Source organism: Stegodyphus dumicola, chromosome 10 (assembly GCF_044657685.1).
Source record: "Stegodyphus dumicola isolate Sdum_Otavi_A_Nest chromosome 10, ASM4465768v1".
NCBI classification, from domain to species: domain Eukaryota; kingdom Metazoa; phylum Arthropoda; class Arachnida; order Araneae; family Eresidae; genus Stegodyphus; species Stegodyphus dumicola.
Window position 1 is genome coordinate 137,685,160 of NC_140777.1, and position 15,258 is coordinate 137,700,417.

Consider the following 15,258-nt stretch of genomic DNA (forward strand, 5'->3'; position numbering starts at 1 on the left):
AGATTAATGTTAAAATAAGATGCTTCAGATTTATTTAAACCACTTAAGCATATTGCTAGTTTTGGGATGAGATTTAAAATAACCAGATTAAAAATGAGACCTCAGAGACTTAGAAAGACTATAGCAAATTAAACTTAAAAATTGATCTTACTTGTATAAGTACAATGGAATCTTGATCCGTCATTTTTCACTGGGGTGGAGTGAGAAAAAAACAAGTGATGTGAGGGACTGAATAAACTGTGCAATTATTACTTATTACAAATAAGTAATATATTGTAAATAAATAAGTGATTACTACATACCAAAATATATATTACATTGAACATAAACACTTAACAGTTTAAAAAACTTAAAGAAAAAATTGCTTTTTAGCAGAAAAGATCATACATTTGTCATTTGCTTCTTGCTGAATTTACTCTCAACTGAAAAATGTGACTTTTCAAGATTTAAAATGCTCGTGATCCACATTGCTTCCACTTTGCATCGAAAAACATACTTTAATTTTTCACGAAGTTTTGCAAATCAGGGAAATCTGAGCTCAATTTGTTATTCATTTTTCCTTCTTTCATGTTCCATATGATGTGCAGATTCAAACTGAAAATTATGCTGAAAACCATGAAAATATAAGAATAAATAAACAACATTGGAAATTAACTTAATATAAATAAACAAATAAAACAAATGAAAACTAAATGCTGTTATTTTGCAATTTAAAATGGCAGGCTTTTAGAGAAGGAAATTTTAACCATGTTCTTTGTTTTAAATTTTTTCCCAAATCATCTGGCATGAAATACAAATGATCTAGGCTGAAAACATGATTTGCAAACAATTAATGTGGTTAAAGAGTAGCTTGAGGAATGATGAATGTGGGAATAAATAACACTTATTGTATAAAACTTCATTTGGAAATGATAAATCAAGGTTCTACCTTAAATTAATGAAAGTGGTATTTATGAAAGGTGGTTACAGACTTTGCCCTTGAATTAGTCATTCTAGTTTTGTACTTTGAACTACAAAATTTCGTAGGAAATTATATGAAACATTTTTTTTTTTTTTTTTTTTTTTTTTTTTTTTTTTTTTTTGTTTCAGCATTGGGAACAGATTAGGCATAATAGATGTGGATGGCTAACCAGATTGATATTTATCATGAGTCATGTCATAGTATTCATTGAATTATACATGCCATTCCATTATGCATGTTTGGGTAGGCATTCATTCCCATATATTTTCATCATTCTGTCATGAATGTTTGTTATCCTTTCTGCATTGAAAATTTTTATCATTTTACAGCCATAGAAGGATGCCTATGTATTTTAGTCCACTTAGGGTATGTTTGGTAGCAGTGACTTTTAGTACCAATGACAATCAGAAAGGGAATGATTTTTCTGATAAATATTTCGAGTTCTTGTTTTGATGTTTTCTATTTGTAATATTTGCTGAAAAAGAAGAAAATTCTGTAATGAAATTTTAGTATCTATTCTGTGTTCTAAACTGAAAAACTTTGAAGTAACTTAGTTTGAAGAATTAGTATATATGCTTATATTAGTGACATTGTAATAGTACATTGAGTGTCTGCATGCATCCATATTGCCAATAGTATTATGATAAATGTTTTTAAATGGCTGGAGTAATGTTGTAAAAGTATTTTTACAAAATCATGAATTTAAACAATCCATAATAGAAATCAGTATTTAAAAAAGGTTTTTACTTGCATATAATATCCAGAACGCTGTTATGTCACTCAAATATCACATGAGAATTAAGCACTGATGCAAGTAGTTCCTCTGATTTATTGTCTCAGATATTCATTTTTTAGGTGCTATGATATTATTATTTAATTGTATTTTTTAGGAAAAGATAATGTAATAAATTCATGAAATATTTTTAATACTGACTTGCGTAAGTTAATGTTGTTATTAACAATGCTGAAACTTGTCACATTGTGAATATTTAACAATGAATAATGAATTTATACTTATTTTTCTTATAATGATATGATGTGTAAATTAATCTTCATTTTGTTCCTGACAATGTGGATAAGTATATATATTAGTATATATTAGTATTTCCTTTTTATCAATAAAAACAGTAAATATGTAAAATTTTTGCTTCTGTTTTCTTACATATAGGTATCTACCATTCAGTAACAAAAGAATGATTGCTGTCAATGAAAGCATACTCTCACTTCTTTTGCAACTCCATTCAAAACTGTCAGAAAAACCAGATTCATATAGGATTAAGCCAAGAGAATCATTGTCGCAGGAATCCATCAATTTAAGAATTGGAGATGGTGTTACATATATAGAAAGATTAATTGATCACATTGCTGCTTCAGGTGAAAATAAAGTTTCTGTAATTCAGAACATTAAACAGAGACTGTGGCCTAAAAAAACTGATTCTTCTGCATCTCCATCTTCAGAATATATGTCAGAAAATTTGGATAAAGAAGTAAAGTAAGTATCTCATAAATAAAAATTTAACCTTTTCCCTCTGTCATTTTCTGTATTTATGAAAAGCCAAAATTTTGAATTTCTGTGGAAGTTGTGGTGTAGTTTTAAAATTGGGACATCTGATTTTACTGCATTTTTACAAATTATTGGTTTGTGGCTGAGCAATCCAATACAGCTATATATAGCAAGTTCTTAAAAGACCCTTTATCCAATTAATTTTACTTTTTAATCTCTATAATACATTATGATAATTCTCACAACATTTCAAGCTTTTTAAATTTTTTTCCTACTTTTTTTAAGCCAATAAAAAGAGATACAGGGCCGAAAAATATTCAGTGATTATATAAAATCTTAATTGAGTGCTGAATGAGATATTTTAATAAGGATTATTATATGAGATAATTGAATGAGATATTTATTTATTGGAATGTATGTTTGTAATTTTTATGTATTTAACAGATGTAGACACTTAATTCTCATAATTTTTTTATACTTCTTATTATTATATTAAACTTAGAGAGTTGAAAAAAAAATCTTTTTAAATATGTAAGCGAAATTACTTGTACATTTCTAATTTTAAATTGAAAGCTAGAAATAATTTGAAAATGGAATGTGAAATATTGTAATAGCTGAAAAGTTAGGCTTCTCATTCCAAGCATTTAGCTGAATTGTGAGCATGAAAAAAACTCCATTGAAGAAAAGAGGTATACCAATCATTTTGTCAAACCAATGATAAGAAAGGGAAAAAATATTATTTATTAGACAATAGTGTTTATAGTTTAAATGTAACTTTAAATACACATTGGGAGGTTAAATCTTATATCTCATTTTACTACAGTGCAAAAGACTGTTAGCAAAGAACTGAACTTTCAGTATGTTACAATGTGACAGTATATGTTTATTTTTTTTTTACATCTTTTGGGAGATCTAAAACATTGTACTAAAAATTGAAATGTTTGATTTTTATCATCTTTGTTAATGGGAAGGAAAGGTATACCTTTTCAAATGTTAACATTTCATATAAAATATAGGAACTGCAAAATAAAAATCAATATATGAAAAATGGTTCAAGATTATTATTTTGGATGTTATTGAAATGGTAATTTTCAGTTGTGTTGAATTAGGTTGCATATTCTTCCTTTAAATGTAGCATACATATTATTAATTTCAAGGGATGTTTACATTTCCAGGGTGTGGGTGTACCTCAGATTAGTAGACTTATTTTAGCAAAAGGCTGTTAGTAAAAATGCACTATGGTGCAGTTGAACTTGAAAAATTTTTACCTATAGCCATTATAAAAGCACAGCAAAACTGATAAAAATCTCAGTCTAATAATAATTTATAGAGAAGTAAGCATATAGACAATATATATTTATTATATTTTAAGAAATTCAAATTCCTAATGAAAAAAAAAATGAAAATTTGAAATGCCCTTTGAAGAAAAATAAAGTAAAATATTGTAAATTTTACATATTGGAATACACTATTTGAATCAAAATATCCTAGGATAGGAATGATATTCTAGCACATGTAGAAAAGGCAGACAAAGTATATATGCCCTGCTAGCCAATAAAATTGTTACACAAAGATTAAAAACAAGTAACAGATTATTTATTGTACTCCTGTAGTATAATTAGAGAAGGCTTGATTACATTTTCAGGTGATTTTGCGTATACAGCATGCAGAATTTTGTACAAAAGGCTGCCACTTTTGGTAGCAACAATGGCTGTAATGTGGTGAGGCATCAAGTCAAACTGAGACTGGATGACAGATATGAATACTTCATTCCACATGGTTTCAGTTCTTAAACCAGAGTTCATCAATCATAATGGCTAGTGAAGGCTGGCATGCCAATCTCTCAGTAACCCATTACCAAGTGTTCTCTATGGATAAGAGATCTGAAAAACATGTTGGTTAGAGCAACATTCAAAAACCCACTGTGTCATGGAAATTCAGGGCAGCACAGATAACATGCACTCATGCATTATCTTGTGGAAAGATGACATCATGCAGGCTCGAAGACAGGGCTTTAACATGTCAGAAATACTACTGCAGGTGTCTGAATTACCAACTTTTTAAAGAAGAGGTGACTGTTTCTGTACTTAATGACACCTCATATTATCATGCTAGGTGTTGGGCCTGTGTGATGATGATAAATGCAAGCTAGCAGTATGCAGATGTTGTACACAGTTGCCTTTCTTTTATCCAGTGTTGATGTTCATTGCACCATGGTAGGTGTGCCTGTCTCTGCGGCAGTGTCAAGGGAAGCCACAAAAATGGTTGTCCTGTTGACAGTATGTGGTGTGGCAAATGTTGTCACACTGTCTCTGTGGATACTTGTTGTCTTGCGCCCAAGCCAAGTTCCTTACTCAGAGACACGACATGGCTGTATGATCCTACAAGGCCAAGAGGACAACATGTTTGATTTCTTAGGCATTAATGCTCAGGGCTGCTGAGATCTTGTATGGCTGTCTTGGACCCATAGATTCCTTATTTGCTCTCACACAACAAATGCGAACCTGACCAACACAAGCTGCAGTGTTACAGAACGATAAACTGCAGTCTCGATAGGCCATGTTCCTGCTGCATTCGAATTTAGACACCTGTTGATAGGAGTTTCTCCTTTTGACGTGCTGCATAGCATGACCTTTACACAATATAGGTCAAATGGAATTTTCAAATGTGCAACTTGCTGTGCAAATGCTGTAAGATGTAGATCTCATTACTTATATCTGCTTTATGTACATGTGTTGGAATGCCAATCATTTGCATATACCAGCATGTAATGATTTTCATGCAAATTTGATGTCTGTTGCTTGCACCTTCATGGTGTAGCAATTTTAATGGCTGGCAATGTATAATATGATGAGAAAGGGAAACTGGGCAAAAAACTCACAAGAAAATAACAATAAGAACATAAAAGACTCACAAGAAAAGTACAAGTAATAAAAGATAATGTGCAGATAATGTGTGTATATCTATATATAACTTTATTCACTGAAAATATGAATCTTTGAATTTTTTCAATTCCTTTATTAATATATATATTTTTAAATTTTCCAAATATTATAAATAGTTTTGACTGTATTTTTAAATGCATTATTACTTCAAATTGTTCATATCATAATTGAGAAGAACAAATTTTTTTTGCTTTTACGTTTTCAAATTTATAGTGAAGATTGTAGTTATATTTGAATAAGAAATTTGGTTCAAAGAAATATTATTAAATTCATGGCTCGAATAAAAATTATTTAAAAAAAATAATTTTTAAAAATCTGCTGCTATATTTTTAAGTATTGTTATTTTTGTCCTAAATTCTTTATGTGTATTCTCTGAGATATGTTACACAAAACTCTGAATGGGGTTTTGTATGCTTCTGTAATTAAATGTAACTTTTTTTTTGGGGGGGGAGGGAGCTGTCTTGCTTAGTTTAAAAACAAGAAAATCCAGGTAGTTCTGAGTTGAAATATATATATATATTTAATCACTGGAAATGCACGTGTTAGTTCCCTGCTTAGTTTCATCAAAAATATAATAATTAACATGCACAAATTTGAAATCTGTATGTTAATTATAAAAAATGCTTCAGAATTTTTAAAACATCTGTGTCGACAAAAAAAAAGGGGGGGAAGGGGGAGGGGTGGGAGAGAGAGAATATAGAAAAAAAGATGAGTTAAATATTTTTAAATTGTAAAATTAATCAGTTTAACAACAGCAAATTTCTGCTTTCTGTATTTTATTTCTCATCAATAATCACTTCATTTCACTCACCTTTTTCAGCAGAAACAAATAAAATAATATGATATTCTATTAGGCTGTGGTGCTAACGAATGGCATTTAAAAGGCTTAATAGCTTTAACAGACCAATGTTTAAAGAGACTTATCTTTTTTCACAGGCTGCCGTCAAACTTAAAAATTTTAATAACTTTAGAATTTAAATAAGAGGAGAGAAACACTATTGTAAATCATGAAATATATGTGATGAAATTATGATATGATAATAATGATTAAAATTAGGTAAAACAGTTGTCTTGTTTTGGAATAGATTTTAAATAAAATTGTATTGATTTCAAGGGTGATGAGATACAGGTCCCTCTTTTTCAGTAGCCAAAGTTTGCTGTTTTATGAAATTTTAACCTCTAAATATGTTAAACCTCTTAAATATGACTGAAAGTACAGCTTTGAGATTTTTCTTATATAATTAGAAAACTGGCAGCTAAAATTCTAGTCAATAATAATAATAAAATTAGGCTGTTTAACAGCTTTTTGGGGCGAGCGTTTGTTTGGTACTTTATGTTTGTAGATTACTAATCTATTTAAAGTACAATATTTGCTTTATGTATGCTAATGTCTTGCTAATGTGAAGAACCATATGCAAAGACTTTATTTTTGTAAGAATGATCTGATTTACTTGATTTACTCTTTATGAGAATTTATTTGCTCTTTTTTAACATTTGATTTAATCAATTCAGGATTTTAAAAAAAAAATGCTGCTATCGTTTTTCAGTTAAACATTTGTAATTTTTCCATTGAAATCCAGTAACAAAAGCAATGTTGCTTTCAAGTCTAGTAAAATTCCTGTCTGAGAAAAGCTATAGTCACAGATAATATTAATTTTAAAATTTTATTCACATTTTAATATTAATTTGATGAATATACTTAGATGTGTAAAATTTTAAATTAACTGCCCTTATAATAGGTTTTTTTTTTTTTTTTTTTTTTTTTTTTTTAAAGTCTCATTTTATGTTTTATTGGAAAATTAAATTCAAATTTATTATAGGAGAAGGAGAGCTAAAGAAAGACAGCAAAAGCTAATGGCTGAGTTTGCTTCAAAGCAGAAAGCTTTTATGCAGAAAACATTAGAAACAGGTAATCTTTCATTAAACATTTTCCCATTTTATTTAAATGAAATAATAAGAATCTCACCTCCACAAGGATTTCATTGAAATTTGTAGATTACTAAATCTATTTAAAGTACAATATTTGCTTTATGTAAGTAGGTGTCTCTCTCTATATAACTTGTAAAGAAATACAAGTTAAAAAACCTTATAAAAATTAAGGAATTTCAAAATTTATTTGAAAAGGCTTAAAAAAGTAAAATCCTTCACTATCACTGTAAAGATTAAAAATTTAACTTTAACAAAGAATATAAAAGTTGAGATTGTTTCCTAGGAAATGTAAAAAATTTAGATGATGAAAACAGTCGGGGAATTTTTTGCCCATTCCTGGAATAATTTTAAGATTTTAAGTTATTTTATAATATTGATTAGCAAATTTACAGTTGGAATAGGGATTTTGTTCAGAAATGGGAAGTAAATGAAACACAATTCTCATGAATTGTTGGTGATTGTACAGAGGGATTTCAGTTTCCCTATTAAATGTGGTTTTTTTTTTTTTTTTTTTTTTTTTTTTTTTTTTTCTGTGGCATCAACGATTTTGATTGTTTAAGTATACTTTTTATTAATTTAGAATTTAATAAATTGCAAATTCCTATTTAATTAATTACAAATTCCAGTTTTTGATACTCATAATAGTACACATTTACTATGTAAATTTTAAACATTTCCTAGGACAGGGTTTCTTAAATTGTTGGGGGTCGTGGGACCTGCAGCAGGGGGTCACCAAAAATTTTAGCAGTTTTGATATTTCTTTATTAAAATATATTTCATTTATATAACTTTTAATAAAATATATTTTATTTATAACTTTTGTTAAAATATATTTTTACACAATGTATCTGGAAATAGATAAAGATAGACAATACAGACAAAGAAAAAAAGAAAACGTTTGGATGCATTCATTTTTCTTGCTTTGCACATGACACTGTTGTTTTGTCTGTTACTTATTTAAAATTTTCACATTATTGTACATCTTAAAATTAGAAATTAAAGTCAATGACCTAAAACTGCAATAGTATATTACAGTACAAGTGAAAAAATTGACAGTTTCACTCACACGTGTGTCAGATTTGAAACTCTGTGTAGTGTCTGTCAACAGTCTGCAGAAGATGATTTGTAAATTTGAAGAGGCTAGTTCATTTGATATAATATCTAGCAGGAGGAGGAAAGTAATGGCTTTGGCATCATTGGAAAATGTGGTGCTTCATTGTCAGTGAAAAATGTAGTTATAGCATTGCAAAAAGAAATGAGAAGTGGTGTGAGAAAGTGCATTGTAAGGTGAATTGCCTGATTGTTAGATATGCCTATCAAATGGCTTGTAAAATTTTACAAAATACAGTACAAAGTCTTTAATCTGGACTCGTCGGGACTTAGATTCTGGATTAGGGTTTTTCTGGATTATAGATCATCAGTTTAAATCTAGTAAGATGGCATGCAGAAATTATTAAATTAAAAATGTGAAACCGTAATTTATGAAATAAAGAGCAATTATGATCTATAGGGTATCAAAATTTACACACACACACACTAAAAAAAAAAAAAAAAAAAAAAAAAAAAAAAAAAAAAATTTCAGTGTAAGTTGCTTAAGTTGCTTTGTTTTATGTGCTAATACTTTCTCTTTAATTCTATAACCAGACATAATTTCTTGTTCAGTTACAAAGTTCCGCTCTTCGAGTCCTGTAATTGCTGTGCCAAGAATAATGACTAACTTGTCAATCGAAATTTTTTCGTTTTCACTAACCTCTCGGTCACTTTCTTCATGCCTTTATCCATTTTTTGCCACAATTCCAGTTTTTGTTTGATGGACATCAAAGCATGCTTTCGCTTTGTAGATCCTGTGGCAGCTCCAGAATCGGAAACTCTTTTTGACATAATCGAAAGTTCAAGCTTACTTTTTATAAAATTGCTCTAACAGTCTGCAAAATATAATAAGCCGGATCTAATTAGATAATTTTAGCCTAGCTTATACCGTCCATTATACATTAAAGGCACATGTGTAAACATATTATTTGCATGCTTAAACGCATATGTACATGCGTAAACATTATGCATGCGCAGAAAGTTTGTAGCTTTGAGGTCCAGATTATAGATCATTCCGGATTATGGATGTCCGAATTAAAGACTTTGTACTGTATCTTGGAGTGCTATCCTTTCAGTATTATCCACATTCAGGCATTGATTCCTTGCTGACCTGCCAATACAGCAATCTTTTGTCCTATGATCTCTTGCTTGAATGAAATAAGACAATGCATAGCCATGGAGCATTTTGTGGACAGATGAAGCTCATTTCCGTCTTCAAGGGGTGTATCAAATGCTAAGAATTGCAGAATGTGGGCAATAGGCAGTTCATTCCCACTGCACCAATTGCTTTGGAAAGATCATTTTATGGTGCAGGTTTATGGTAGCATTTATGATTGTCCTTATCTTTTTTGATTGCAAACTCAGCTAAATTGAAGACATGCATTACGCACCACATGCACAGCATCAGCATACATACACTGTGATCTGTTGTGGAACATGCTATTTTGCGATTTCAGATCATGGCAAATGGGGGGGGGGGTAGCATCTTGAACATTTTTTAAGCAAGTCAACCGCAGTGTAATTACTTTTTATACGATTTTTAGCTTAGAGACATTAAAAAAACTGATTTTTTTTGTTAAAAGTTTTACCTATATTTTTCTTTTGTATGACAAATCCCATTGCTTCCTATACATTCATATCACATTTCAGGTCATTCTTACTAGAGGTTCTTTTTTAGTCTTTTGATAGTGGAACTTTAATTATAATCACCCTGTTTATATATATATATTACATGTGTGTATGTGTATGTATGTATAAACACAGTAAATCCCATAAACTAAACCTCTAAACCAGCGGTTCTCAACCTTTTGACTAACACGTACCATCTAAACAAAAATTGAAAACCTTTAGTACCACCTCTACAAAGTTCTACTACTACCATCACTCTTGAACAAAGCTCAGATCGTGTAAATTTACAAGTGTTAGAAAAAAAAGTCAACCAGGTTGTTGGGATTTTAATTTTTGAATTTAATAGATAAAAATATCTTGCTTCTTTGCTTGCCACCTATTTTTCTCTTGCGTACCACTGGTTGAGAACCCTGCTCTAAACCTCCCCCCTCCAACCAAAAAAAAAAAAAAAAAAAAGGCAAGCTAAATTTAACAGGTATTATTACAAATGTTGAGATTAAAATTGTAGGCAACTATGTGAAATGATTAGTGAAACATAAATGAATTTTTGATAAATTCAAAAATATGTATAATTTTTGCTTCGCTCATGAAATTGTTTAAAATGGGTATATATTCATGTGTGTACTTCACATTCATAATTTGAATAATTTAAAATTATGTCAGATTTGTACTGTATGGAAGTTTCCCAGATTTTTTTAATGGGATTGCAATCTACCCGTGTGCGTAGTTTCAGGGAAAATGCAGTCACCGTGTTATTTGTGTTAAGTATTTAGTTTTAGTGTATGAATATTAAAAAAAACTACTTTTATTCAAGTGTTGGTATTTATCAACATTTTCTATACTTTTCTCGTTTGATTTATAAACCTCATTAAAGGATGATTTAAATAAATGTATATAAATTTTTCAAGTTTCGGAAAATTGGGGAAGGGGGAACATCTAGCAAAGGCATGCTTAAAGCAAAATAAGTTACCACTGGTACACACAGATATGTATGGCAGCCATATCCAGTTCATGCAGACAGTTTTGTATTTTTGGCCGAGCATTATTGATATACATATGTCGATGATGAAACTGCCATAAGACGCACAGCCATTATTTAATAATCATAAGTGTACTGTGATGTATTTTATCCATTGCTCTTTTTCTTGACTACTTTGATAAAAAAAAAAAAGACTAGTAAACTTATTTTTAAAAAGTTAACATTTCATTATTTTACCTTCCTTATCACTTATAGGTTTTCTGTAAAATCTTGGATTTTTTTTTAAATTTAATTTTTTTATTTATTCAGTAATTTGCTTCATTTTAATTGAATTGAGAATATGTTTTTCTTTGCTTTACTTTGAAGGATGTTAATGATTGTTGTGTATATATATATACTGTATACAGTATATATATTGTATACAGTGTCTGTTTTTCTTAGAAACATTTTGGATGTGTTTTCCTCTGTTTCTCTTTGCCTGTCTCTGTGTATTATTGCTATTGTTGAAGCAATGCAACATATGCCACAAAATGCCCATTTTATACTTTTCATTAGATTTTATTCATTATTATGAATATGTTACCTATTTATTATTATGAATAAATAAATTAATTAATAAATTGTTTTACAGAGTGTAGAGAAAGGTGTGGAATTAGTATTGGTGTATGTTCCATGTTCCATATGATTTGAAACACTCATATAAACCTCAGACTGGAAGAGAAACAGTGTAAAATTTAAAGTTGGACCAAAAAAAAAAAAAAAAAAAAAAGAAAGAAAAAGAAAAGTTTAAGTTTGGTATGGATTTTGAATAAAAGTATTGAACAGAAAGAGATTTTGAAGAAAATCAGGCACTGACCCCAAAATATACTTTTTAGCATACTTAACAAAGAAGTTAGTGAAGAAAAACGATCCATGTCTGATTGGCCTTCTAATAAATTTCATTTAAAAATGTTTTTTCCCCACAAAGTTATGTTTCTCCTCTTATGAAAGTGTGTATTACTATAAACAATTTAAAGAGTAAGCATGCATTGTTTTTGGGTATAGCAAATTTAAAAAAAAAAAAAAAAAAATGCCTAATTCAGTGAAAATTTGTGAGGCTTTAAAAATTAAAAATTTTAATTTTATTACATATATATATGTGTAATCTCGCTATGTAAGTTGTTCATTACATGTTTGTGGTAGTATTCTCTGGGTTAATTTCTTTTCTCTTGTAAAATTAACTCGATTATAAATTTCTCAGATTTTTTAATTTCTCCTCCACATTTAGATTCTAAAGAATCCTTATTTGAAGATAGTTTAATTAATGAAGATAAGGAATATGAGTGTGTTATCTGTGGGCAGATGACAGCATCAGAAGAAGAAAGGCCTGTTGGAATGGTTGTTTTGTTGCAAGCTACAAGTGGTTAGTTCTTTTTATGTGCCATTTTCAGCCTCTTTCTTTAATGCAGAAAGCTATTTTTCTTTATTGTTATCGTTTAGGAAAAATCAGCATAGCACTTGAAGCCAGTTAAACTTTTAATGTGTACAGTAAACATATTTATGATTATGTATGTTAAACTCATAAAATTTGTATCTGTTCCATAAGTAGCAAGTATATAGCATTTTTCATATGTTTCTAAGTTGTATTTATGTTGTCTTATGTGTATAATTAAATACTTACTAAATGAGTTAAAGCTCCGCAAATACTGCTGAATACTAGTAGTTCAGTTTGAAATGCATTCAGTTCTAGGTGAATAGGCTGGCTGCATGGTTGGTTTTTGTTGTTTTCCCCATGCGTAATGTGAATATGAGCCAGAGTCCTCCATGGTATCATCCTTCCTATTAGGCAGATAGTCTGCATGGCTTTGTCATATTTAAATAATTTTACCTATCGAAAATAATTTAAAAAGGTATTTAAGTTATATACAATTAATAATTGTATAATCTTTCTCAAATATCTACTTATATATGTAATAATTTGCAGGTGTTTAGTCTGATTTATCTTAATCTTACATGTAGTTATCCTGATGTGTAGAATTTAACTCATTAATATATTAAATTGGCACCTTCCTTCCTCAAGATGTAATTTAGCATCTTTGTCTTGAAAATTATAAAATTTTTATGATAAATTTATGTAGGTTCATAAAAATGATTTAATATAGTGTAGGATTATTCAACTCTTTAAATTACACTGTTTTTGTACATACAAGGGAAACAAAAAATTTCTTGCTGTTCAGTATCATCAAAAACAGGCAGACATAAAGCACATAGTGGTATTCAAAGTAATTGTCATCAGCATATCTTACATTTGCCAACATTCCTGCAGCTGTGTAATGCTCTGCAATAAAACTTGGGCATTTTGGCTGCAAAGAAGTTAGTGATTATGTGTAACACGTCTGCCTCATTTTTTAATGTATTTCACATGAAGGAGGTTGTCCAGTGATAATTTGTGGGCACTCGGTTAAGAAAGCACAGCATCTCCCAATCAAACTGCTGGTTAGAATCTCTGGTCATCTTTGCCATGTGTTATGCCATATTGTTATGGACAGCACACCTTTGCAATAAACCAGACTGGTTCCTTCTGTTGCAGTGCATGTTGCACCTATTGTCACTGCTGCAAGTACAGGTCTTCAGTGACGGTATGGCCAGGTGGTAGTAGCATATAATGCACTACTTAGCATTTAATCCACTAGACACAGAGTATGATCTTGCATGGATGCAGAGATAGTCTGGAGGTGTAAGGCACAAGGTCACATGGTGTTTTGTTGTGATCCTGTCAAATCTCAAGCAATTTCTGGTACGTTTGGGAGGATAATACTGGAGCCCCCTTTTTATTCTGCGTGAGCACATAACCGAATATGTGTGTGTTGTGGGGCTGTGATGGCAAAGACAAATAGGCTGTCACTAATAATTCCTTCTTAGCTGCTGACAGTGTATGGGATACATACTTGCTCAATTTGTGCACTTCTCTTATGGGATACAAGTGAAGTCTGATTATTTTTTGGAAACTTGGAAGCTTTAGGCAAGTTCACCACACATTTCCCTTGTGTCCTCCTCTGTAGCTGCTGTGGATATCATTCATTACAAGGTTCATCATAAAGACTTGACTTGAACCTCTCAAATTGGTGTCTGGTGGTGTATTTCTTCATGGTATTCTCTCCAAATGCTTGACATGTTCAATGATTTGATGTGGCTGCAGACAGGGCACCTGAAACAAACAACCACAAACAAGTTGCCTTAATACTTCAGTTTCTCTTTGATAGTGGATGAGCTCTGAATACTGTATGTGCATAACATGCTTGTATTAGTGCAAATGTGGTTAAATTAACTCTCTCTCTCTCTCTTTTTTTTCCCCTGGTTCACAAGTAATTTCTTTACTCTTCAGCGAATTGAATGTCAAAAATAGCAAGAATTTTTATTGGTTACCTTGTATTTTGTTATATAAATGTCTTTGCTAATTTGGATATGATGGTCATAACAATGGCATTTTCAAATGGCTCTCATTTCAGTCTGTCAGAAGAGAAGGTTTGTGTTATCACAATCTGATTATGTAAGGGAGTACTGTTGAACATCTTACATTGTAGCATTACGTATCTAAAGTGAAGCATGGAAATAAAGGCATGGACACTGCAGTCTAGTTATGTTACTGATTTTAATAGTGTTATATGTATACAGTTTTATAGTATTATAGGTAATGCAGTTTTAACAGTGTAGCTGAAAATTCCAGTTTTCATGGTATGAAAGAAGTTAATGTGAATCCTCTAAATGCAAGCAAAACATTCCTTAAGGATTTAAAATATGACATTAATTTTATAGTTACTTCTAAAAAAGGGGGCAGTGCCAAAAAATAAGTTGCATATTTGTGTTCAGGAGATAAAATTTAGAAAGAAAAACTTAATTTTATTTCCTTATTTCAGTTATGTCAAGTCTTCAAGATACAAGCAAAACATTCTTTATTAGTTTTAAAATATGACAGGAATTTTGCTGCAGCTCTAAAACAGAGCCATTTTTAGAAAATAAATTGCATGGTCATGTTCAGAAGATGAAATTTAGTAAAAGAAAGTGTATTTCCTTTCAAAATATCAACTAAGCATTGCTTATGGTTTTTAAAATGTGACATGAATTTTCCTGTAACTTCTGAGCAAGAGCTCCTGTTAGAAAATAAAGTGCATATTTGTATTTAGGATATGGAATTTAATACAGAAAAGTTTATTTCATCTTCGTAATAGAAAAAAATTAAAAA

General features: G+C 30.2%; 1 protein-coding gene across 1 annotated transcript in view; it reads left to right on the forward strand.

The window, feature by feature from the left end:
• Positions 1 to 15,258, forward strand: part of Ubr3 (Ubr3 ubiquitin ligase) — a 187,675-nt gene that overhangs the window by 81,509 nt on the left and 90,908 nt on the right. Inside the window, exons 21-23 of the mRNA XM_085825584.1 lie at positions 2,130 to 2,453; positions 7,231 to 7,319; positions 12,304 to 12,438. Of these exons, the coding sequence (XP_085681710.1) occupies positions 2,130 to 2,453; positions 7,231 to 7,319; positions 12,304 to 12,438 (548 nt within the window). The remainder of the gene's footprint in view (positions 1 to 2,129; positions 2,454 to 7,230; positions 7,320 to 12,303; positions 12,439 to 15,258) is intronic.